The sequence below is a fragment of the Eupeodes corollae genome, chromosome 2 (assembly GCF_945859685.1).
Source record: "Eupeodes corollae chromosome 2, idEupCoro1.1, whole genome shotgun sequence".
NCBI lineage: Eukaryota > Metazoa > Arthropoda > Insecta > Diptera > Syrphidae > Eupeodes > Eupeodes corollae.
This window is the reverse complement of record NC_079148.1, coordinates 16,461,702-16,485,247: the sequence shown is the minus strand read 5'-3', so window position 1 is coordinate 16,485,247 and position 23,546 is coordinate 16,461,702. Positions and strand designations below refer to the sequence as shown.

General features: G+C 36.5%; 1 protein-coding gene across 1 annotated transcript; it reads left to right on the top strand.

Moving 5' to 3' along the window:
* The first annotated feature begins 16,874 nt into the window (after window positions 1-16,874).
* LOC129946560 (farnesol dehydrogenase-like) lies at window positions 16,875-17,896 on the top strand. The gene is made up of 2 exons (XM_056056800.1): window positions 16,875-17,550; window positions 17,609-17,896. The coding sequence occupies exons 1-2, from the start codon at window positions 16,978-16,980 to the stop codon at window positions 17,783-17,785; spliced, it is 750 nt and encodes a 249-aa protein (XP_055912775.1). The 5' UTR covers window positions 16,875-16,977; the 3' UTR covers window positions 17,786-17,896.
* The last annotated feature ends 5,650 nt before the right edge of the window (window positions 17,897-23,546 follow it).

Genomic DNA, 23,546 nt, shown 5'->3' with positions numbered 1-23,546 from the left:
CTTGCGCCAATTTTTGCACGTACCCCTCGTGGCTCTAGCCAACGGAGTCCGAAACAGAATTGTCTCCAACTTTTGAACATTTATTTTCAGTTTCCAGTCGTCGAAATATCGCTGAATCTTGTCGAAATCAAGCTGCAGAAGAATTGTAATAACCTCAACCTTTCGGGCCGTTCTGTACGCAATTAGATCGTCGGCTCACGCAATTGCCTTTGTAAGACTACCTATCAGATCGCTAGTATAAATGCTGAAGAGAATCGGCGAATTCACCGCTCCCTGTTGAAGACCATTTTTAATTGAGAATGTTGTGGTAGAAGTTACATTGCCACTTTTGACAACAAACTTTCTACCATTAAGCATATCATAAAGTATATACAACAATGGCTTGCTTATGCCAAGCCTGCTTAGTTTTAGGTAAAGACCCTCTAACCATACGGTGTCAAAGGCCTTTTCCAAATCAACTAGAACAGCACCTGTGCATTGTTGTTTTGATTTATTCCATTGGATATCAGAAACGAGTTTAGACGCAGTATGAATTGTGTCATGACCCGCCTTGAACCCGAACTGTTTATCCGGAATTATTTTGTTGTCCGCAGCCCACTTAGTCAGAGCCTTATTAATGATCTTTTCGAAAACTTTGCTGATGCTCGGAAAAATTCTTTTCAACCGAAGGTTTGACGGGTTGGAGTTGTCCTTTCGATTTTTCGGGAGAGGATTAACCACAGGGGTTAAAGAGTGTGGTGTAAATGTCAATTGCTTCCATCGGTAAATGTCTTAGTATACGTTGGATATACCATCGACACCTGCTGACTTTTTGTTTTTTATTGAGTTGAAGATGAGCTGAAGCTCAACCTACGTCACTAACAAGGGACTTGGTCCCGTTGGCTCGGCGATTATGGCATTTGCCAAGGAATCGCCATTGTGTGGTATCATTTCGAAGATAAAAGTGATCAAGTAGGGCTCTGTTTTCCAGATCGTGGTTGGGGCGAATGCTAACATTCCTCTTGTACAATTGCTGGAAGGCAGCTCCCACCACCTCCACTTTTTCCTTCGGACTTCAATTATATAAAAGTAATCGTCAAAGATGGTTTCTTCTGGATATATTTGCGCTGTCATGAGTACGTCTTTGATCTCTTCAGTTCTTTGGAGTTTCAGACACGGAAGGTCATTATCATTTTTTTCCTGAATATCTTGTTGATTTTAGGGAACATACTAAGGTCTCTGGAATCAACTGACCGGACCTTGCGGTCCCAGTACTTGTTAATTGATAACCTGTAGTTCTCCTTAATCAACAGATTGACATTTTTTATTGACAACTTCAGTGTCCTTACCTCCAAGTCATGTGGGTCTATAAGTCGTCTGTACAAGTTTTTGAGTCTTGTCAGTAAGCCACTCTCCCAGTCCAACGCACTAACCTTCATGCCACGGGTACTTATAAAAAATTATTATAACCTACTTCAAAAATGGTGATTCTGACAAAGCCACCTATGCAAACAAGCAATTAGCAAAATTGTGAAGAATTTTGGAGAGACTGGATTGCTTAATAAGGCCTGTCCATCATGGTTTCAAGAGTACAAATGAAAATATCGTTGCTGTAAGTAAAAGTGTTGCCGAATGTGTCGATTCCTCGTCTTCTCAAGAATTAGGACTGTCTTACGGAACATTATGGCGTATTTTGCAATAAGATCTACACCTACATCCGAATAAAGTCAAGCTGAACAACAACTGAAGCCAGCTGATCATATCTCATTCGGTGGAGTTTGTATCTGGGGTTCTGAAAATACTGAAGTAATTAAAGAGAGACCAATACATCTAAAAAATTCACAGTTTGGAACGCTCTTTGGTCCGGAGGTGTGATTGACCCTTACTTCTTTGAAAATGACTACAAACCGACTGTCACCGTCAATTGATCATATGATAACCTAATTTTTGTTTGCTTGTTTCAACAAGACTGCCACATGCTACACACCTTAAGCGAATATGGTTATATTACAAGAGACATTTCCTTACCGCGTGATTTCTTGTTGTGACGATATCAACTGGGCACCAAGATCTGCGATTTGACACCCTTGGTGGTGGTGTGGTGGTCGTTTAAGTGATGATGATGATAATTTTGAAACCGCAAAATGGATATACCTGTATTTTTTTCAAACTTTTGGAAATATTGACAGACGGACATGAATGTTAAGTTATCATTGTGATTTGAGTTCTAGCCTCTTTTTTTAAATTCTTTACTAAAAAAAACATACCCTGGATTGGAAAGTCCTTTCTGTGTCTGTTAAAATTATTTTCAGTAATAAGATCAATTTATCAGTTTATTCCTAAGATGTGGGCGACGAAAAAAGATACCCAAAAATGTGAACATAGGTGCGTACTTACTCAAGAACATACGTATCCATATTTTGGATTTAAAGGACTTTGAAACGTCAAAAAATGTCAAAATGTAATTTGACAAATTATACTACAAATAACTTCCAAAAGGATACTTAAAAATTCTACCTTAGTTTGCAATATACAACAGCATGCTCTTCTACACACTGTGATAATTAAAATGTGTTTGTATAAATAATTGATTTTGCGTTCCCTCTCTAATCTAAATGTGGTTAACACTTTCCGGAAATTGAATCGAAAACAAAATTGGTATTAATTAAAATATGTTGATTAAATCAAATTCGATTTATATGTACATATGTTTGTATGTACAGTACATAAGAGCACGTGGATCAACATTCTACTTAGTGTATGTATAGGTGAAAATATAAAGCAAAGCACATGACATACATTTTACATAAATGACACACTCTTTCAAAAGTATTCCAATTAAGGTTTCAAAAAAAGATCAAAAAATCAAATCAATCAACGAAAAATAATAAAGAAACAAAATTAAGGACAACTTCTCACTCTCAGATCCATTTTTTTTTCTGTATATACTTTTATATAGTAACTCATGACATAAATATGTACTGTACATAAGCATAACATACATCACCCATCATTTTCAAACTTATGTACTTACTTACTACATACGTACATAATATCATATACCGACATACCTCTATATTTACAGAAACTTTTCAACATGTTATCCTTTCTGTAGCTTCAAAGGATTCTCTCCTTCCAAAGTGAAACGACAATATTTTGACATGTGGTTTTTCCACTCACACTTTTCTCTTCTCCATCATCATTTCCCAGTCCAAAAGTTGAACCGGAGTAGGAACCTTCCTACATTCATACATCCATTCAACCCGATCAGCAGGTCCCTTGGAAATCTTTCTTTTTGGTATATACAAGCCGACATCCTTGTGAATTTGTGAAGCCGTATAAAGCTAAAGCTAAAGCTAAGGCATCTAAGAGACTGAGAGAGCTCCAGCTTCAAGGTGGTGATAAACTTTTTTGACATTTTGATTGCTTCGAGCTAACTTTGCCTAAAATACAGTCACCCTTGGTAACGAAGTTTCTCACTCTTTTATGTTAGTTCAAAAAGGGTGAAGGGGGAGAGGGGAGTTGAAGCAGTGAAGAACTCTGATGAAAATAAAAACAATTTGACAACACAAAAAAAAGTGAAAACTCACAAAAGTCAAAAAATTTAATTAGAAAATGGCATTCTCCCTTCTTGTTTTTCTTACTATAGTTCTAGGATACTTTAGCAGTAGGTAAGGTAGATATGGTAGCAAAGGAAATTCCCTCATCCGACCCCATCATTTAACCCGAAACGGGACACAAATTCAACTGGAAAAACCGATCTAAGCGAGTTTACTCAACTCTGCCCTATCCAGCTCAGCTCAGCCCAGCCACACCAGTCACCATCACCATCACCATATTTCCAAACAGGCCAGTTCCAGTTTCAGTTTCTATGATGATGCTGGATGTTGGATGCTGGATACTGATGATGATGATTGGGGGTAACTTTAGCACCGCATTGATTTCCAATTGACTAAGTTCCTAAATTTGAAGAGTTGAAGTTCCGAAAAGTTTCGACTGCTTTGTTCGCCATCATCATCATCATCATGGGCTATGGGCTTCGTTGTCGTTTACCCGTCCTCATCATCGTTGTGTGGTTTTTTTCTTAGCCATTATTGGAGCAGAAAGGGCACAAAAAAAGGTCATAGTAGTCGGTGATGGAAAGATTGAAATTTGTCATAGATTTTGGGATTGAGGCGGCCTTGAAGCATGAATTTCACGATACATATCATCATCATCGTCGTTGTCGTTGTCGTCATCATCGTTTATGGGTCCTTCTTCGGAAGGACAATATTGTTTCCTGGCTGGGGTTGAACTGGGCCGAGTATCAAGGGCATGCGGCAATATGATGATGAAGTTAAGTTCATTTAGGACTTTCGGGGAAGTATTTATTGGTGCGGCATGATGATGGTGATGGGATACGTCATGGGGTTGGGTGGTGGTTTATGCCTGCCAAACAAAAAAGCAAGTTTTGATTTATTGCAGTTAAATAGTTTTTCTTCTTGGAAAATTTTTATTGGAATTCTTTTCGAAGTTATCCAGGTTTGGCATCGATTTGGATGAATCGATGCGAGGATATGGTTGAATGAATTTTTGATTAAAATTCTGCTTTATATGGGTTTTTTGTGTTTAAGAAGAAAAGGTATTTTTTCGTTTTCACGTTATTATTTTTATTTCTTTAGGGTAAAAACTATAAGAGCATCCTCTCCTCCGTTATGTGGGGCATGAATTTTTATCAATGGTGTATATGAGTAATGTGTAGGTCGATAAGGAAATATGCTTTTCTAGTACTTAAAAATGACATCATAGATATGAATTTAAATTGAATATGATTTATCAATGATGTTAAAATGGTAGACAAATACATTGAAAATAGTACACAATTGCCCACAGGTTTTTTTCAAAACCCACTTCTGTCTATCCAACTCCAAATCTCACCTCCCAACGGTGAACGTAGGACGCCTATTACATCAGCTGGAGATTTGGTTTTAAAACCAGTGGAAAGTTTTTGGCACGAGAGAGGGGGGAGATGTTTTAACACTAAGGCACCTCTCCTTATGCTGAAGACAACGGACGAAATCCCGACATGGAATCAACGGTGGCGCCTACGATTCCAGTAAGGTTGAACTACTTATTGAACAGCTTATAGAGCTTCTTCGACCTATTCGAAGATAAGGCCTTTAAGGAGTGGCTCTCCGTACTTGGAGTTATTCTGAGGATCTGACCCTCCAGGTTGTGGGTTGAAACAGAACCAACAATCCACGGATACCGACGGATTCACTGTTGACAACCCACGCAAACGAAATAAGGATAACGAGCTCCTGATCTATACGTGGAATGTTAGGTCCCTTAACAGAGCACTTGCAGTCGAACAAGTAGCGGGAGGCTTAAACTGCTGCAAAGCAGATTTTACCGCTATCTGAGAAGTGCGGCGACTGCTACCGAAAGCAAAGACACCGTCTATTTGGATCTGGATTTGTTTTTGGAACTAGACTCAGACAAAAAGTCTTGAGTTTTAACAGTGTGAGCGAGCGCATCACGACAATGTGCATCAAGGCTAAATTCGCTAACATAAGCCTAATGTGCGCGCATGCCACAACAGAGGAGAAAAATGAAAACACCAAAGACATATTTTTCGAGATCTTGGACAAGACATCACTGACAGGGCACTGGGCATCTTTGGTGGCATAATCGGGAGATACAGCCTGCACGAAACCACCTCCGACAACTGATTCAGGCTGATCTATTTCGCTGCGGGGCGAGACGTTCTGGTAGCTAATACGTAGTTCAAACATCTCAATATCCACAAGCGGACATGGAAATTTCCTGATCAATCAACCGTCAACCGCATTGACCACATTGCGATCGACGAACGACACTTCTCCAAGGATATCCGAACATTCCCAGGGACCAACATTGACTCGGACACTACCTCTTTGTTGCCAAGGTACGGCTAGGGATATCCCGATCCCATCCAAAACTAGGAAGTACTGTGAGAAGATCGCAAGAGACTGCCATGTCCTTTTCCGATCGAGTCTCTAATAACCTCTTAAGGAGTCCTATGCTGCCTGCATTAAGCATTGAAAACCAGTGGCAACATTTCCTTGCAGCCATCAGAGATGCCGCCTCTGAAGTGCTAGGTTTCACACGGCCAACACAGCGAAACCCCTGGTCAGCGAAACATGAGGCATACAAAACGGCGCTGCACAAAAAGTAAAAAAAAAACTCCCAAGGGTACCAGCCACGAACCGAAGCCTGTAAAGACGATCAGGGGATCATCGTAGTAGAACCACATTCGATGCTCAGAATATGGAAAGATCACTTCTCCAAATTATATAACGGCGATGACGAACCGAATTCCGCTGTAAGGGAGATAGAACCACTCAACCTCGGCGACGCAGATCAACAATTCCGCCTACCCGACCTTGACGAAGTGAAGATAGCTATATCTAAACTGAAGTCAAACTATTCAAATCAGCAGGTGATGACTTGGTACGGAGCATGCACCAACTCATCTGCAAAATATGGTCGAAAGAAAGCATGCCCGATGAGTGGAATTTTAGCATAGTGTGCCCGATACATAAGAAAGGAGACCCTCTAAACTGCGCCAACTACAGAGGCATCAGTCTCCTCAACATTGCATATAAGATTCTCTCTGCCGTATTATGTGAACGTCTGAAGCCGTTCGTACACAATCTGATAGGTCCTTATCAGTGTGGCTTCAGACCAGGAAAGTCCATAATCGACCAAATATTCACACTACAGCAGATCTTGGAAAAAACAGAGGAACTTCAAATCGATACACACCATCTCTTTATTGATTTTAATGCCGTGTATGACAGTATCTATAGGGAAGAGTTCTACAGAGCAATGTCTAGTTTTGGCATCCCTGCCAAACTGGTCCGTTTGTGCAGAATGACGATGGAGAATGCACGCTGCTCAATCAAGGTCGGAAAAGATCTCACCGACGCATTTGATGTCAAAAAAGGTTTTAGACAAGGCGATGTACTGTCATGCGACTTCTTCAACATCGGTCTGGAAAGAATTGTGCAGAACTCAATCGTTAACACTAGAGGCACAATCTTTCCAAGGTCCATCCAATTACGTGGATACTTAGATGGTATTGACATAATTAAAAAATCAAAGCGTGATGTTAGTGTAGCATTTTCGAGCATTGTGACGGAAGCGAAGAAGATGGGTTTAGTGATCAATGAAGGCAAGACCAAGTATATGCTGTCATCAAAAAAGGACACTGAACAACGCAGAGGTACGGCGCAGTAGAGGAAGACAGCGACTCAGGTGGCACACCCAGGTGGAAGAGGACCTCAACCAACTTGGCATGCGAAAATGGAGACAGCTAGCTAGGGACCGAGCTGGCTTGAGACGCATGTTGGTTGAGGCCCAGGTCCGCCCCGGACTGTAGCGCCACCTTAAGTAAGTAAATAAGTATCCTAAGAAGCTCTCATCTTTCTTTGACAGGATACAGGCCTCATCGTTATAAATGAAAACCGGGATGATGAGTGTCTTATAGATGGTGATTTAAGATGCTCGAGAGAGGACTTCACTACGCAATTACCCTTTAAGTCCAAAGAAGCAGCGTTTGCAAGAGTTATTCTTTGCTTGATTTTAGCGGTCGTGTCGTTGTCTGATTTTATAGCGATGCCTAGGTAGACAAAGTACTCAACTACCTCAAAGTTATGTCAGTGTAGCATATTCGATTGTCGTGATGCGTTCGCTCACACTGTTGAAATTCAAGACTTTTTGCCTGAATCTAGTTCCAACAACAAATCCAGATCCAAATACACGGTGTCTGTGCTTTCGGTAGTAGTCGCCGCACTTCTTAGATGGCGGTTATATCTGCCTTGCAGCAGTTTAGGCCTTCCGCTTATTGTTCGACTGCACGTGGTTTGTTAAGGGACCTAACATTCCACGTACAGATCAGAAGCTCGTTGTCCTTATTTAGTTTGCGTGGTTTGTCAACAGTAAATCCGTCCGTAACCGAGGCTTGTTGGTACTTCTCAACTAAGGTATTTTTACGTGGTCAAAAAATCAAACCCAACGGCACACCCTCAACCTGGATGGTCAGATCCTTAGAATAACACCAAGTACGGGGAGCCGGATAAATCACTCTTTACAGGCCTGCGCTCCGAATGTGTCGAAGAAGCGCTAGAAGATGTTCACTGAGTAGTTTAACCTTACTGGAACTGTAGACCGTTGATTCCATCTCGAGAATTCGTCCGCTTCGTCTGGATAAGGAGAGGTGCCTCAGTAGAAACACCTCTCCTCCCCTCTCTCGTTTGCTGCCATCAAAAACTATCCGCTGGGGTTAGAACCCAATCTCCAGTTGAAGTACTAGGCACCCGATGTTCACCGCGGGGAGGTAAGAGTAGGAGTTGATAGACAGAGGTGGGTTTTAAGAAAAACCTGTGGACGCTTGTGTCCTCTTGAATGCACATGTCTACCATTTGAACATTGAGCGTCTTAGGATGCTTCGAGAGAAAAATTCTTCGGGTTATTTTTGGTCTCGTCTGCATACATGTAGAAAGAATTAAAGTCCAACGACCTACATAGATGGCTCGGTGATGTAGAGCGAATGGACATCAACGCTTCACCCCGAAGGTCTTCGAAAGTTTGAATACAATCCTAATGGAGCGCAGTAGAGAAAGACCGCCTTTCATTTGGCTCACGCAGGTGGGTATATCTGGAGACATCTAGCTAGGGATCGAGCTTGCTGAGGACATTAATATAATTTCTTTTTAATACTCGCTAAAAACTTGGTATTTTATGTTAAAAGTTTAATTCAAAATAAAATTTGTTTATTAAGACAAATTTAAACTTTAGTATTTTGATAAAGTTTCAAGACTTAAACTCAATTTACGAAACAAAACCTTAACTAAGGAATACAAAACGAAACTAAAAACTAATCTTTAAATTAATAAACCACGTGACTGTGGCGATACCAAAATAGAAGCTCACATTTTTCAATTTTGACCCTGAAGCAAACGTCTTGGAGGCTCTTCACGCTGTCAGCGATACTCGCTTGTTCTGCCCAAAACTAGAAACCTTAAAAAGAATTTACTTCATATTGTAAATTGTCAGTTCATACGCACTATACAAGACAAAACCTTTAATCTTCTCTGTTGCTGACGTGAATTTATAAAATGTTGGGTGGTCCATATAACACGAAAAGAACGAAATACTTTTTTAATAAATTACAAAATAAAAGACAACCAGAAACACCGGAAACAATACTACAATACTGTACTAAACGCAAAAAAAACATGAATCAAATTTAAAAACGTCAGAATACCAAAATTCAGACCATAAAATGTTATGTGCAAAAAAAGATAGGTACAAAATTCTTCAATAAATAAATACTTTAAATATTTTTATAATCATCACTTTAGATCATCAAACAGCATCATACTCACGAATGACAAGACGGAACGAATCTTTTATTCGTCTGCCGTAATATTAATATGAAATTATAATACTTTTACAACAACAACATAAAGATTCATGTATGACAACCAAAAATGATATTCTACATAACTAATATGATGTATGACTATGATTTATGTATATTAGGGTGGTTCAGATTTTTCCTTTCCTCTGAAATTGAAAAATTTAATTTCATCTTTAAAAAACATGTTTGAATTTATTATCGATATGTTTCTGAAAAATAAATATTCTTATTATTTAAATTTTAAATTTCCGAAGTACTTTCAAGTTAAGAGATTCTTTCCTTAGCCGGACTTCGAGAATGTGGAATACTTAACCTGGCTTTATATTTCCCATTCACCACAATAACGTGGAGACATTCAAAACCTATTTGCTCTGCATCGGTATTAGCTTTGAAATCTTATCCCCTTATCGAAATTGCTTTCACTGTTCTGTTTGTTTTCATTATAATCATAAAAGAAATCTTAGACCATACCCTAATATAGTATATATTATATAAAACCATCATTAATAAATTGAGCTATAGCATTCGAACAATTAAGTCAACCACCGCAAATCACACAAGATGATATACAATATACTTAAGGCCTTCACGCGTCACTTGTCATCAAATAATATAAGATGAGATAGATATTGAATTACTTTTCGCTAATCTGCTTTGAGAGAATTGAGAATGCAATGATTTCATATCACAACACATATTTTCTTTTCAATTTGGTTCAGATTATTTTTAATCAAGGAAGCCAGTTGAGTATTAGTCGCACCGGGCGTATATAGTCGGCTTATCAGTGCTGGATCCGGGGATGTTTTAAGAAGTAAGGCCCAACCGTCACTGTCGATTTTTGGCCAACAATTGGTTTTCGAAAGAACAATATTGGGCCAAAATAAATGCAAAACATCTTTATTCGATCAATTTTATAAAGATCTTGTTTTTATTTAAAGTTAATGTTTTTTTTCTATCATGAAATTTGTAAAAATTTTATAACTAGGAAAAATGACACAGGTCTTCTTTTGTTCGTTTAAGAAAATATCAATCCTCTGTTAAAACCATATGTCTACTAATGTAAGTGTATAATCTATTTTGGCACACAAACATAAGTAAAAAGGAGGCTGGGTACGATCCACATTTTGAAATGATATTATTTGTAAGAAGTCAATTAAATTAAAGGCTTAAACGTAAGCTGTTTTAAAATCAATATAATATTATTTTTGGTACGAATTTGGACTTATGTTAAGGTATGTTCAGACCAAATAAACATTTTTGAAACATTTCAGAAACCTTAAAACACATTTCAGAAACGTATTTTTGGTCTGGATGCTCCCGAAATATTTCTGAAGAAAAACATTTATGAAATGTTTCATTGTTTCCAATTGCCAAAAAGTGTAGAGCATATTAAAATAATTTGATGATTTAAAAAAAGTGAGAGGTAGAACAAAAATCCATGATGATAAAATGAAAAAAAAAGAATTGGTTCTTAAAGTTTCCACACTACAAAAAGAATGAGGCTGGGATGCGACCCACACTGATAACTTCCCATCTCGTCTGTCAATTTGTCTTACTTAACAGTTTGTAGGTTTTCGTGTTGGGTTAAAACAGTTGTTAGTTGAATTATTCTAACAAAATTTTAAAATTACCAACAACATTTGGCACCCGTGGCATGATGGTTAGTGCGTTGGACTGTCATGCCAGAGGTCTTGGGTTCGAAACTGCCTATGCCATCTTAAGTCTTTTCACGGGTACTGCCTCTTGCGAGGAACTGACAAATTCATCAAGAGTATCTCTTGTCATGAAAAAATGCTTTCTCAAATTAGCCGGTCGCGTTCGGCTTAAAACTGTAGGTCCCCTCCATGAGCAAATTTTTTTTCTGTGTACTCCCATACTGCTTTAAACAGGCCAGCTGTTTTGGCACTAAGTGAAACCCAAGTGGGTGAGGATTCCGATCCCACTAAATTCTTTATTCAAGGGTATAACTTGGTGCCATTATTCTTTTCTCACCATGGTCTCGCCATATACATTAGGAATGATGTTGCTTATCAGTTTTTGCCACAATATGGTCTCTGCACCAATTCTTTTTTCAATTGTATGTGGTTTAAATTTTCCGTGAACAAGCAAACCATTCACTATTGCTTCCTTTATCGAAGCTCAAATCTAGACAGAGTATCAACTTCTCGTGAATTTGATGCTTTGACTGATTCCATCCAAAGAATTGTTTCGTCCTATCCTCGCACTGAAATCGTTGTTACTGGCGATTTCAATGCACACAATTCTTCATGGCTTCAACATTCGGGCCAGTCAACACCAGAAGGAGTGTGTGCTGAGATCTTCGCTGAGTTAAACCACATAACTCAGCTGGTCAACGAGCCCACTCGAATATCGGACGTCGTAGGTCGAGCAGAAAGCACTCTTGACTTGTTACTTACCTCTGACCCTGGTAAGTACACTATTAGTGTTCTATCTCCTCTAGGCACATCTGACCATTGTGTCATATCAGCAAATTTTTCGTGTAAAAACTCTCCAGTTAAAGAAAGAGCTCCTAAGTGAACCGTTTGGCAATACGAGAAAGCCAACTGGGACAGTTTCAACAATTACTTCAGGATCTTTAACTGGTCACTATGCTTCCTCGATAGTGATGTTGACGCCAGCGCTGATATGACCACAAGTTTGATTCTCCTGGGAATGAGAACTTTTATCCCGAATAGGGTTAAAGCATCAGACCTGAGGAAAACGCATGGTTCGATGCGAGCTGTAAAGAGGTTATTAGGGTTAAGAAGGTAAGCTTCCGTTGTTTTAAAGCCAATCCAACTGAGGAAAACCGGAATAAGTTCAAGCAAGCCAGGAAGGCCTGCAACGCCCATATTCGACGGACCAAATTTTTACATGACCAACAATTACGGCAAAAAATACTGCAATGTCCCAATGACCAAAAGGTCATTTGTAAAATGTATGAGGAATTCTTCCTCTTCCTCGGTTCCAACGCTCGCTGGTGAATGACACTCCATTTGTTAGCTCTTTAGAGAAACCAAATCTCTTTGCTAGGCAGTTCGCCGCCAATTCAACTCTGCCAGTGAGTGTTATCCCTCAGTTCTCGAACGCGTAAATGATTCTATGGGACCAATCTTTTTTCGTACTGTTGCGAGAGTTCTTAAAGCTCTCAACATTCATAAATCCGCTTTCCCAGATGGTACCCCCGCTATTGTTCTGAAGAGATGTTCTTCATCGCTGGCAAAACCACTGCGTAAGCTTTTTCATCTGTCCTACTCCTCAGGTCTCGTTCCGAGAGGATAGCAAACCGCATTTGTGTAGCTTGTTCCCAAAAAAAGCGAATCTTCCTCACCGTCTAATTATCGACCGATTGCACTTACGCCCCTTCTTTCCAAGGTCATGGAAACGCTGATTAATTATCAGCCCAAGAAATATCTTGAAGAACGGAAGCTTCTTAATGACCGAAAGTATGGCTTTCGTACCAATAGGTCCACTGGTGATCTCATGGTTCATCTCACCGAACAGTGGAACAAATCTTTACATAGTTTTGGAGAAAGTAAGATTATTGCACTTGAAATTTCAAAAGCATTTGATAGGGTTTGGCATCAGGCTCTCTTATCGAAAATGCGTGCTTTCGGTTTGCATGAATCCCTCCTTCATTGGATTAGTAATTACATTTCAAATCGTTCAATACAAGTTGTATTGGATGGATTCAAGTCTGAAAACCACAAAATAAATGCTGGTGTGTCCCAGGGCTCTGTTTTGTCTCCAACACTCTTTCTCATTTTTATTAATGATCTCCTGTCTGCAACATCCAATCCAATACATTGTTTCGCTGACGATAGTACTCTTAGCTTTTCATATTCGTTTTCAGAGTCACACCCCTCTTCTTCGGATGTGGAACTGCAACGACAAAATATGATAAGCTCATTAAATTCCGACCTAAACAGCATTGTACAATGGGGAATAACAAACCGCGTGGAATTTAATGCTTCGAAAACGCAATGCTGTCTTGTATCGTTAAAGCGAAATAAAGCCCCCTGCCATTATCCATAAATGGCACTTGCATCGAGGAAACTGAACATCTGATATTCTCGGTATGTGTATCTTCAGCCACCTTTTGAAGAACGATCACATACGCGATGTCGCCAAAAATGCCGCAAGATGTTTGGGTTTTCTAAGGCGATGCAAGAAGTTTTTCTCCCCCCCTGATCTGGCTGTTATTTACAAGACTTATATACGTCCAAAGCTTGAGTATAACTCCCATATCTGGGCCGGTGCTCCTGCAACTTAATTAAGCCTCTTGGATAGTATTGAAATAGCCAGTTGCATTCCTCCCCTTAAACAGTTCAACCGTTATACTCGCGCTTCTAGGAATGCTCATTAATATACCCTCGAGCCCATCTTCGGTCGTACTGTCAAGTACAGAGATTCGTTCTTTAGCCGTACTATGCGAATGTGAAATGCCTTGCCACACTCTGTCTTTCCCAGCTATTGCAATATTCAGGAATTCATAACCAATGTGCACCGACATCTCCTTTCAACCCCTCTCTCCCTTTCCTAGTGCTCACACTGTGTCTACATAATAAGGGTAATATATCCCTTTGAGTGTGCGCTTATTATAAAAAAAAGAAAAATAAAAAAAAAATCATGACAACATTACTCGCACACAGGAATGGTTGAGAGTCACTAGGCCCTAGTTCTCAACGGACTGTTGCTCCACTCAATTTATTTATTTCTTAACAACATTTTTCAAATAAAGAAATAGTTTAGTTTGAAAATCTGGTTTTGTTAATAGATTTTTAATGGAAAAAAATGTACCAATTTTAGTAGCATTTCTTAAATTGGACCAAATGAAATTGATTTGAGAAATATCAAGAACCAAACATCAATTTTTACCAAATTTGAGTACTATTTTTGTAGACTTTTTTTTTTGAAAAAACGGACTGTTGGATTTTTATTAAAAAACTACTGAATATCTAACACAATATTTTCTGTGAAATAAAAAGTTTGAAGACAATATTTTTAATTTTTGAAAAGCTATTTTAGTCCAAGTTTTAGTATAATGTTTATTTAGGTTTCAATTTTTTGTAAAAAAAACTGTCAATTAGCTTTTTCTAAATATTTTACTGAATGTTGGAAACAATGTTTTTTTAAAAGATAAAGTAGTTTAAAATAATATCTCAAAGTTTTAAAAAGATATTTGAGTCAAAAACCATTTTTTAAAAACTTGTCTTCATCTATCAAACTATCAATTTGATGTTTCTCAAAACTTCACCAGATATTAAAAACGTTGGTTTTCGTTGCACAAAATTGTTTTCGATATCGACTGGAAATTTTGACATTTCTCGACGTTTCAAGGTCCCTAGAGTCGAAATAATTTTTTTTTAGAAAGAAGCCTGTGCGTGCGTGTGTACGTATACGTTCGTACGTTCGCGAAGTTTTTTTCGTCGTCCATAGCTCAAGAACCAGAAAAGATATCGATTTCAAATAAATTTTGTTATACAGATAATAAAGCAGAAAGATACAGAAAGGGCTCTCAAGAAAATTGCTTGGGTGGTTTTTTTACCATAGCAGTTTGAAAAAAAGGTGAACATTTTGGTTAACCCTAAATATCTTACTAACGAAAAATGCTAGAGACTTGAATTAAATTGTATATAATAAACTGTAATGTGATACCAACCAAGTATGTTTTTTTGAACCATTCCATTAAACGGTTTTTTATAAATCGACAAAACTGAAAAAAAAAATTATAAAAAATAAAAAACAAAACAAAACATTACGCAAAATTGGTAAAAATTGAACATCGATTTAAATATCTTTTCAAAAACTTGAAATTTGGGCTTTAATCTTAATTTATCTTATTAGAAATATTGTTTTTAACATTCAGTAAAATTTCGAGAAAAATGTAATTGACAGTTTTTTTTTACAAAAAATAAAACTCTAAAAAAACTGGCTCAAATAGCTTTTCAAAAATTAAAAATATTGGCTTCAAACTTACTTTATTTCACAGAAATTATTGTTTTTTTATATAATAATCCAATAGTCCGTTTTTTCATAAAAAATAAAATCTACAAAAAATAGTACGCACATTTGGTAAAAATTGATACGAGTACATATAGACAAACTTTTAAGCAAGACAAATCGACAGACGGGATTGGAAGTTATCAGTGTGGGTCGCATCTCAGCCTCTTTTTTTAAACTATTGTGGTAACAAAACGGACTAGCCAATTTTTTTGAGAGCCCTCTCTGCATTTTTCCGCCTTATTATCTGTATAACAAAATTTATTTGAAGTCGATATCTTTTCTGGTTCTTGACCTATAGACGACGAAAAAACGTCATGAACGTACGGACGAACGTTCAAACGCACGCATAGATATCTTTCTAAAAATCTTTTATTTCGACTCAAGGGACCTTCAAATGCCGAGAAATGTCAAAATTTTCAATTTGACAATTTGGATCCATTACAATAACTTCCTATGGAAAGTTAATAATCTTGATATTGAAATAGTATTTTGTTTTTACAGTCTATATTTTTATTTATTAAAAAAATATAAATTGTATGTTCGAGTTTTTCACATATGTAATTTTTTTGAAAAATTTAGATAATTTTTTTTAAATTAATTCGTTTTTCTTCAATTTATTGTAAAATGACTTTGTTTATATTTTTGGAGACAAAAACAATTTTTAAAGGTACATAATTTGTCTATTTTGAAACGTTCTTTTGACGACGCAAGAAAAAACAATGAAGATAGCTTTTCTTTCCTCCAAGTTGAAATTTAGGACTTTATTTTTTAAACTTTCGGTTTTATTGTTCTTTATTCAAACTTTTCATTCTCAACTCAACTTTTAATTTTCTCAACTTCCAACGAATTAAAAAGTTAATTAAAATACTCGTAATTTTGTGTGGTATTTCTCCAATCTTGTATCTTCAAAAATTATCAACACGATACGTTGTGTCAGATTCAAATCTGAATTTTTGTATTCTCTTTAAAAACAACACTCTGTGGCGTATATGAACTTATTCTTATTTTTTTAATCGAGAATTAAACTATTGCTCGTAAAGCCACCTAAATTATACCCTATTTCTTTTACAATCAATTCAACGATGCAGTGTACCTATAATTTCACCGTAAAAACATTTAGCTCATAATATTAAATATTTTAATTTCACTTAATTGAAGTTCAAAACAAGAGATTAAAAAAGTTCACACAAAGTGAGCTACCATAATCCAGTTTCGGTCCCAAAGATCATTTCAAATAATCGAAAAAAAAAGAATTTTAAACATGTGTCCATTAGTTTTTGATTTTTCCTAAATTTCTTGTTGCGAATGACATTAATGTCATAGGCCGGCCCTTATCTTTATACAAAATTGGGTCTTTCTACGATAACTGAAAGTAAGAAAGTCACATGAAAGAAGCACTTGACAAACTCAATCGCTAGCGAGTTAATGTTGTTAGTTATTCGATTGTTGCAGTGGCAGTCTTTTGTTAGACGTCTTGAGATTAAGACATCCACTCCCCATCATCGTTCTAAAGAAAACAACTATTCTTGAAAATAGAACAATCAATTATGGATCGTTGGAATAATTGTGTTGCTGTTGTAACTGGAGCTAGTTGTGGTATCGGAGAAGCTTGTGCAAGTAAATTAGTCCAAGCTGGACTAAGGGTTGTTGCTCTAGCTCGTAGAGCGGATCGTTTGGAGGAAAATCACTCCAAGTTCCCCATTGAATGTCAAGAGAGATATTTTCCACGGAAATGTGATATAACAAATGAAGAAGAAGTCAAGGCGACTTTCGATTGGATCGAAGAAACCCTAGGTGGAACTGATATACTGGTCAATAACGCCGGTTGTCTTCGGGAGGGAAATATTCTCGATATGGATTCAAAACTAATCCATGAAGTTTTGCTAACAAATATCAATGGCCTCATTTACTGTACTCAGGCAGCATTTCGAAGCATGAAGAAACGAAAATTTGATGGACATTTGGTGCATATAAACAGTGTTTGTGGATCGAATGTAATTTGTTCGGGATTGGGAACACCGAGTTTTAATATTTATCCACCATCGAAGTTTGCTGTTACTGCATTGAATGAAATAATTCGACAAGAATTGAATAATTTCGGAACTAAAATTAAATCTACAGTAAGGTTTTTTTATATTTTGATATTGATGGTTATGATTTTGTTTTGACATTTCTTAGAGTATTCATCCAGGATTGACACGTACTGAGATTTTTTCACCAGAGACGTTCAGCGAAATGGGAGAAGCTATTTTGTCGCCAGAAAGTGTTGCTGATACAATTATGTATGTTATTTCAACACCTCCTGATGTTTTAATTAAAGATTTAACAGTTAAGGCTGTTGGTGAGGTATTTTGATTAAAAAAAAGTATTTTATTAAAATTTATAAAAAAGTTTATTAATTAAATGTATTAGTTGTAGATGTATGTATGTTGTAGTAAATTTGTGAGTAAATAAAATAATTAAATTAATTGTCAAATGTTTCCATATTATAATTTCGGACTTAAGTTAAATTGAGTCTATGAAAAGTGTAATTGGTTTTTGTATTTTTAAAAGGTAAGAATTAATATCTTTTGTAAAAAACTGATTTTTGTGCGTTGACAAAACTTTGAAAATTTGTAAGCTTATGACATATTATAATTCTCAAATATATTATGAACATTTCAAAACTATTTGAATTCCTTTTTCTTAAGACCAAATCATGTTTAAGGTTTGTAAACTTATGATTGAATTTGAAGATTTTGCAATAAAGCAACTTGAAGATAGAAAAATAAACTCATCTTTTTCATCTTATTAATGAAGAAATTGAATGAAAAACAAAATTGGAATAAGAACCGTTGAAGAATTTTTAACCTATCATATTAAGTTATTGTAATTGGCCCGATTTGCCGAATTAAAAATTTTGATATTTCTTGACGTTTTAAGATCTCAGTCCGAATAAAAGAATTTTATAGAGATTTCTGTGCATTTGCGTGTACGTACATTTTTTTCGGCGTCCATAGCTAAAGAACCAATAGAGATTTCGGCTTCAAATAATTTAAATTATACAGATAATATTGCAGAAAGATGCAGAAAGGGCTCTAAAGAAAATTACGGTTTTTTTTTAATTTTAAAAAGTTGAATATTTTGGATAGCCCAAATTATCTCACGAACCAATAACTCTTGAGACTTTAATTTAATTTGCAATTATATGTCGTTACGTGGTATCACGTATAACTTCTATATTCTTTCAAAAAAATCCAACTAACGTTTTTTTTAATACAAAAAAAACAGAAAAAATTATTTCTCATCTCGAATATTTTACAAACAAAAATGAATTTATCTCCAAAATTATTGCATGCAACGAAAAATAACGTTTTTGGAATCTGGCAAAATTTTTATAAAAATTAAATTGACTGTTTTTCTTCCAAAAACTAAAAACCTTAGAAAACATTACTAAAAGTTGATAAAAAATGATTTTCGACTTAATTATCCTTTCTAAAATTTAAGATTATAGCTTTAAGCTAATTTTGTCTTAAAAGAAATATTATTTCAATATTTGTTAAAATCTTGTGAATAATCGAATCCATAGTTTTTTAACAAAAAATAAAAACCTACAAAAATTACTAAAAGTTCGTTACAATTGATTTTGGACTCAAATATCTTTTCAAATAATTAAAAATGTTGGCTTCTAGCTTATTTTATCTCACAGAAAATATTTTTTTCGGCATTCAGTAAATTTTCTATAAAAATTCAACACTCATAAAAAAATTAAATCTACACAAAATTGTACAAACATTTTTTAAAAATTGATCGAACCCTAGAGCTCTCGCATGACAGCCCATCGCACTTTTTTTTATTCATTTTTATTAGTTCATTCCTTAACCTATCTTAAAGCTAGACAACAAATCATAAAACTAGCCTAATTATCCATAACTTACAAATAACTTAATGGTCCCATACGGACACTCTAAGTTAAACTATAACAATTAAAACTAATGCCTTTTGGCCCAAAGATATAATTCACTTCAATTTATATTTTCTTTATTTTTGTATTTATTAGACAATTTGAGAAAAAACTAATATCGATAACCTTTTTTATTTTTACTTAAAAACTACTTAAAGTAAGGTCCTTAAAGCTAACTTAAACTACCTATTCTACCTTTAAATTACTTAAAACTGAGCAACCACAGCAGCAAATCTTACTATTTAACATTTTTGTTTTTCATATTTTGTAGTTTTTTTAAACTTAGAACTAAACCCTAAAACTATAAAACAAGTATGTTAGCCGGCCAAGGCTTAAAACCTCATCCCGACTACCCAATATCAAGTGCCGATTGAAGCCACCAAAACTGGTTCTCCTGCTTCACCCTATCAATTCGGTCCCGTTTGGACACAGCCCTACTGAACCGAAGGAGCTCTGCTCTGCCTTGTGCCATGACGTCCCGATTGTACAGGAGTCGCCTATCCACGGTTCTTCGTCTGACGTGGTAGATTAACGAAACTGCCAATCTATCCTGTATCAGACCGCATTTGTCTAAAAAGAGGAATGCCTCTGGTGGAATGAACCCGCTCAAGCGTGCACTTTCAAAATACTCGTCGTTCGGTTAGAACGCCCCGAAAATTAAATTGTTGGTCTGAAGACATAGCTCTTGCAATGTGACCTCGAACGAGTTTTATCACGAAATTGTCAATTCTGTTGATTCGAGCCCCGTTGTCTGGGACCTCGATGGAATAGTAGTGAATATAAGAAGATTCAGCATTTCGATATAAGCCGGTATAGCGTAGTAAACACTGCCGCTCGAACATCCGAAACTCCATCTAGGAAGGTGCAACGCTGAACCACAAGGGACAACCATAAACGATCATCGGCCGTATGAGGGCCATGTAGAAAATTACCTTCACTCTGAGGTCAAGCCGACTGCTAAAAAACCACCGTTTTGTCAGAGCTAAGGCTCTTATGGCCCTGGTCAGAGCATCATTTATATGTATGTCGAAATATAAATACTGATCTAAATAGATACCGAGGTACTTCACTACACTTTTGCTCGCCAATGGCTGCCCGTAAAGATCAACGATGACCATCTTGCGACATTTCTTGCACGTATCCCTCGTGGCCCTAGCCAACGGAGTCCGGATCAGAATTGTCTCGGACTTCAGGACATTTATTTTCAGTTTCCAGTCTTCGCAATATCGCTGAATCTTGTCGAAATCACGCTGCAAGACAATTCTAATAACCTCAACCTTTCGGGCCGTTCTGTACGCAATTAGATCGTCGGCGTACGCAATTGCCTTTGTAAGACTTCCTATCAGATCGCTGGTGTAAATGCTGAAGAGAATCGGCGAATTCACCGCTCCCTGTTGAAGACCATTTTTAATTGAGAATGTTGTGGTAGAAGTCACATTGCCACCATAAAGTATATACAACAATGGCTTGCCTATGCCAAGACTGCTCAGTTTTAGGTAAAGACCCTCTAACCATACGGTGTCAAAGGCCTTTTCCAAATCAACCAGAACTGCACCTGTGCATTGTTGTTTTGATCGATTCCATTGGATATCAGAAACGAGTTAAGAAGCAGCATGAATTGTTTTATGACCCGCCTTGAACCCGAACTGTTTATCCGGAATTATTTTGTTGTCCGCAGCCCATTTAGCCAGAGCCCTATTAATGATTTTTTCGAAAACTTTGCTGATGATCGGAAGATGACTTATCGACCGAAAATTTGACGGGTTGGAGTTGTCCTTTCCCTTTTTCGGGAGAGGATGAACCACAGCGGTCTTCCAATGCACTGGATAATATGCATTATTTTATTCAGTGCATTATTGAAGAGCGTGGTGTAAATGTCAATTGCTTCCATATGTAAATGTCTTAGTACAACGTTGGATATACCATCGACACCTGCTGACTTTTTATTTTTTATTGAATTGAAGATGAGCTGAAGCTCAACCTTCGTCACTAACAAGGGACTTGGTCCCGTTTGCTCGGCGATTATAGCATTTGTCAAGGAATCGTCATTGAACCGCATGAAACCGCGGTTCTCAGATCGCCAATGTGTGATATCATTACGGAGGTTAAAGTGATTAAGTAGGGCTCTGTTTTCCAGGTCGTGGTTGGGGCGAATGGTAACAGTCACCTTGTACAATTCAATTATGTAAAAGTCATCGTCAAAGATGGCTTCCTCTGGATCTATTTGCGCTGTCCTGAGTGCGTCTCTGTTCTCTTCAGTTCTTTGGAGTTTAAGACACGAAGGTCATTATCGTTTTTTTTCCTGAATATCTTGTTGATTTTGGGGAACATACTAGGGTCACTCGAATTAACTGACCGGATCTTGCGGTCCCAGTACTTGTTAATTGATAGCCTGTAGTCCTCCTTAATCAACAGATTGACATTTTTTATTGACGACTTCAATGTCCTTACCTCCAAGTTGTAGGAAACCCAAAATAATAATATAATAATATCAAAACATAAAATAACAATAATACTAATAATAATAAAAATAAATCATAATCCATAATAATATAATAACAATATAGAATTGATCATAATAATAAGAACAATAACAATAATCAACAAGTAATAATAATCCTTATAATAATACACTAATAACCATAATACCTACAAATAATAATAATATCTACAATAAAAATAATACCACCTTATAATAAATAATACCTAGTAATAATCAATAACAATAATAATAATATTAATAATTGGGTCTAATTCGCCACTCACGACTGTTTATCAACAAAACTACACGATCGATAAAACAATAAATTATTAAACAACACCTCATCCATCAGGCCATATGACGCACTGTTGTTTAATCAGACCACTGCCTAGACCTCCGCTAGGGCACAGTAACCTCATAACAGGACCGTTGGCCAAGAAACTGTTGACGGAAAAAAAATTGCCAAAAAAGTGCTGGAAAGTGAGCGGAGCCTACCCATGGCTATGAGTTATAATAATTGTAATTTAAAAAAAGGAGATTATTCGATAATAGGTTGTGATACGGGCAAGCCGCGATAAGAACATAAAATGAAGATAAACGCGAGACGATCGTCGTAAAGGCAATAAAAAGTACACTCAAACATTTTAATAGTGAAGTGGATTAAGGTGATCATAAAAACAAACATTTAATTTTAAAAAGAAAATACATTAAAAGTTTAAATAATAATATAAAGAATAAAATTATACCTGCCGATTTTAATATCTACCTACATATACCATACTTACCCGTGACCTCTAAAAGAATAAAAAATATATATGTATATACAAAAAATCATACTTATCTGTTCCGCTTGCCTCCAAAAAGAAAATACCTACTTACCCGTGTTCAGAGACCCCTAAGGGAAAAATATACATTTAAACCTACCTGTGCCCATCATCATCTTCATCAGCAACAACAGCAGCAGTAGCAGCAGCATCAGCAGCGCCGCAGCAGCAGCAGCCGTAGCCGTACCCCCAAAATTGTTCCTAGTGAAAGTGAAAAGTGTCCCAGTGTACATTCCCTGAACCCACTCCATATAATATTAGCAGTTAGCATACATACCTACTTCCTAAACCTTCCCCCCTGATTTTTTTTGTGTAGTATAAAAAAAAATTAAAATAAAAGAATAAATACTTAAATGTGAAAAAAAAAATAGAAATTAAATTATTAAACCAAAACAAATAACTAAATAGATCCTTGTAGTAGGGGAGCCCTACAATGGCGGATCCACGGGGGGGGGGTCGTAGGGGTCATGACCCCCCCCCCCCCCCTGGGAGATGATTTGTTTGCTTTTTCATAGGAATTCCCTTCAATTCAAAATTAATCGTATTGCGTTAATAAATATGACCCCCATTATATTTTGAATTATTTATTTTTTTTTATATGAAAACAACATTTGTATTTTACTTCCTTAAACTTTGTTGCTAAAAGTACTACTTTTGACTGAAGATTGGACCAAGAACATAATATGAATCGGATATTCAGCCCTATTCCAAAAATTCATCAACTTTTGATCAATTGACGATCCAGGGGGGGTCATATAAGCCAAAAAGCTTATACAGTTAAGTTGTATAAGTAAAGATTTAATTTAAAGATTTATTAGTAATTTAACGACATTCACCATAAAGTTGTTTTCTGTCAAAAACAACTCA

Excerpts from the sequence above, each read along its gene's own strand:
- LOC129946560 (XM_056056800.1), top strand. The coding sequence starts at position 16,978 with ATGGATCGTTGGAATAATTGTGTTGCTGTTGTAACTGGAGCTAGTTGT. Across the intron at positions 17,551-17,608 it reads GAACTAAAATTAAATCTACA|AGTATTCATCCAGGATTGAC; the intron begins GTAAGGTTTTTT and ends GACATTTCTTAG.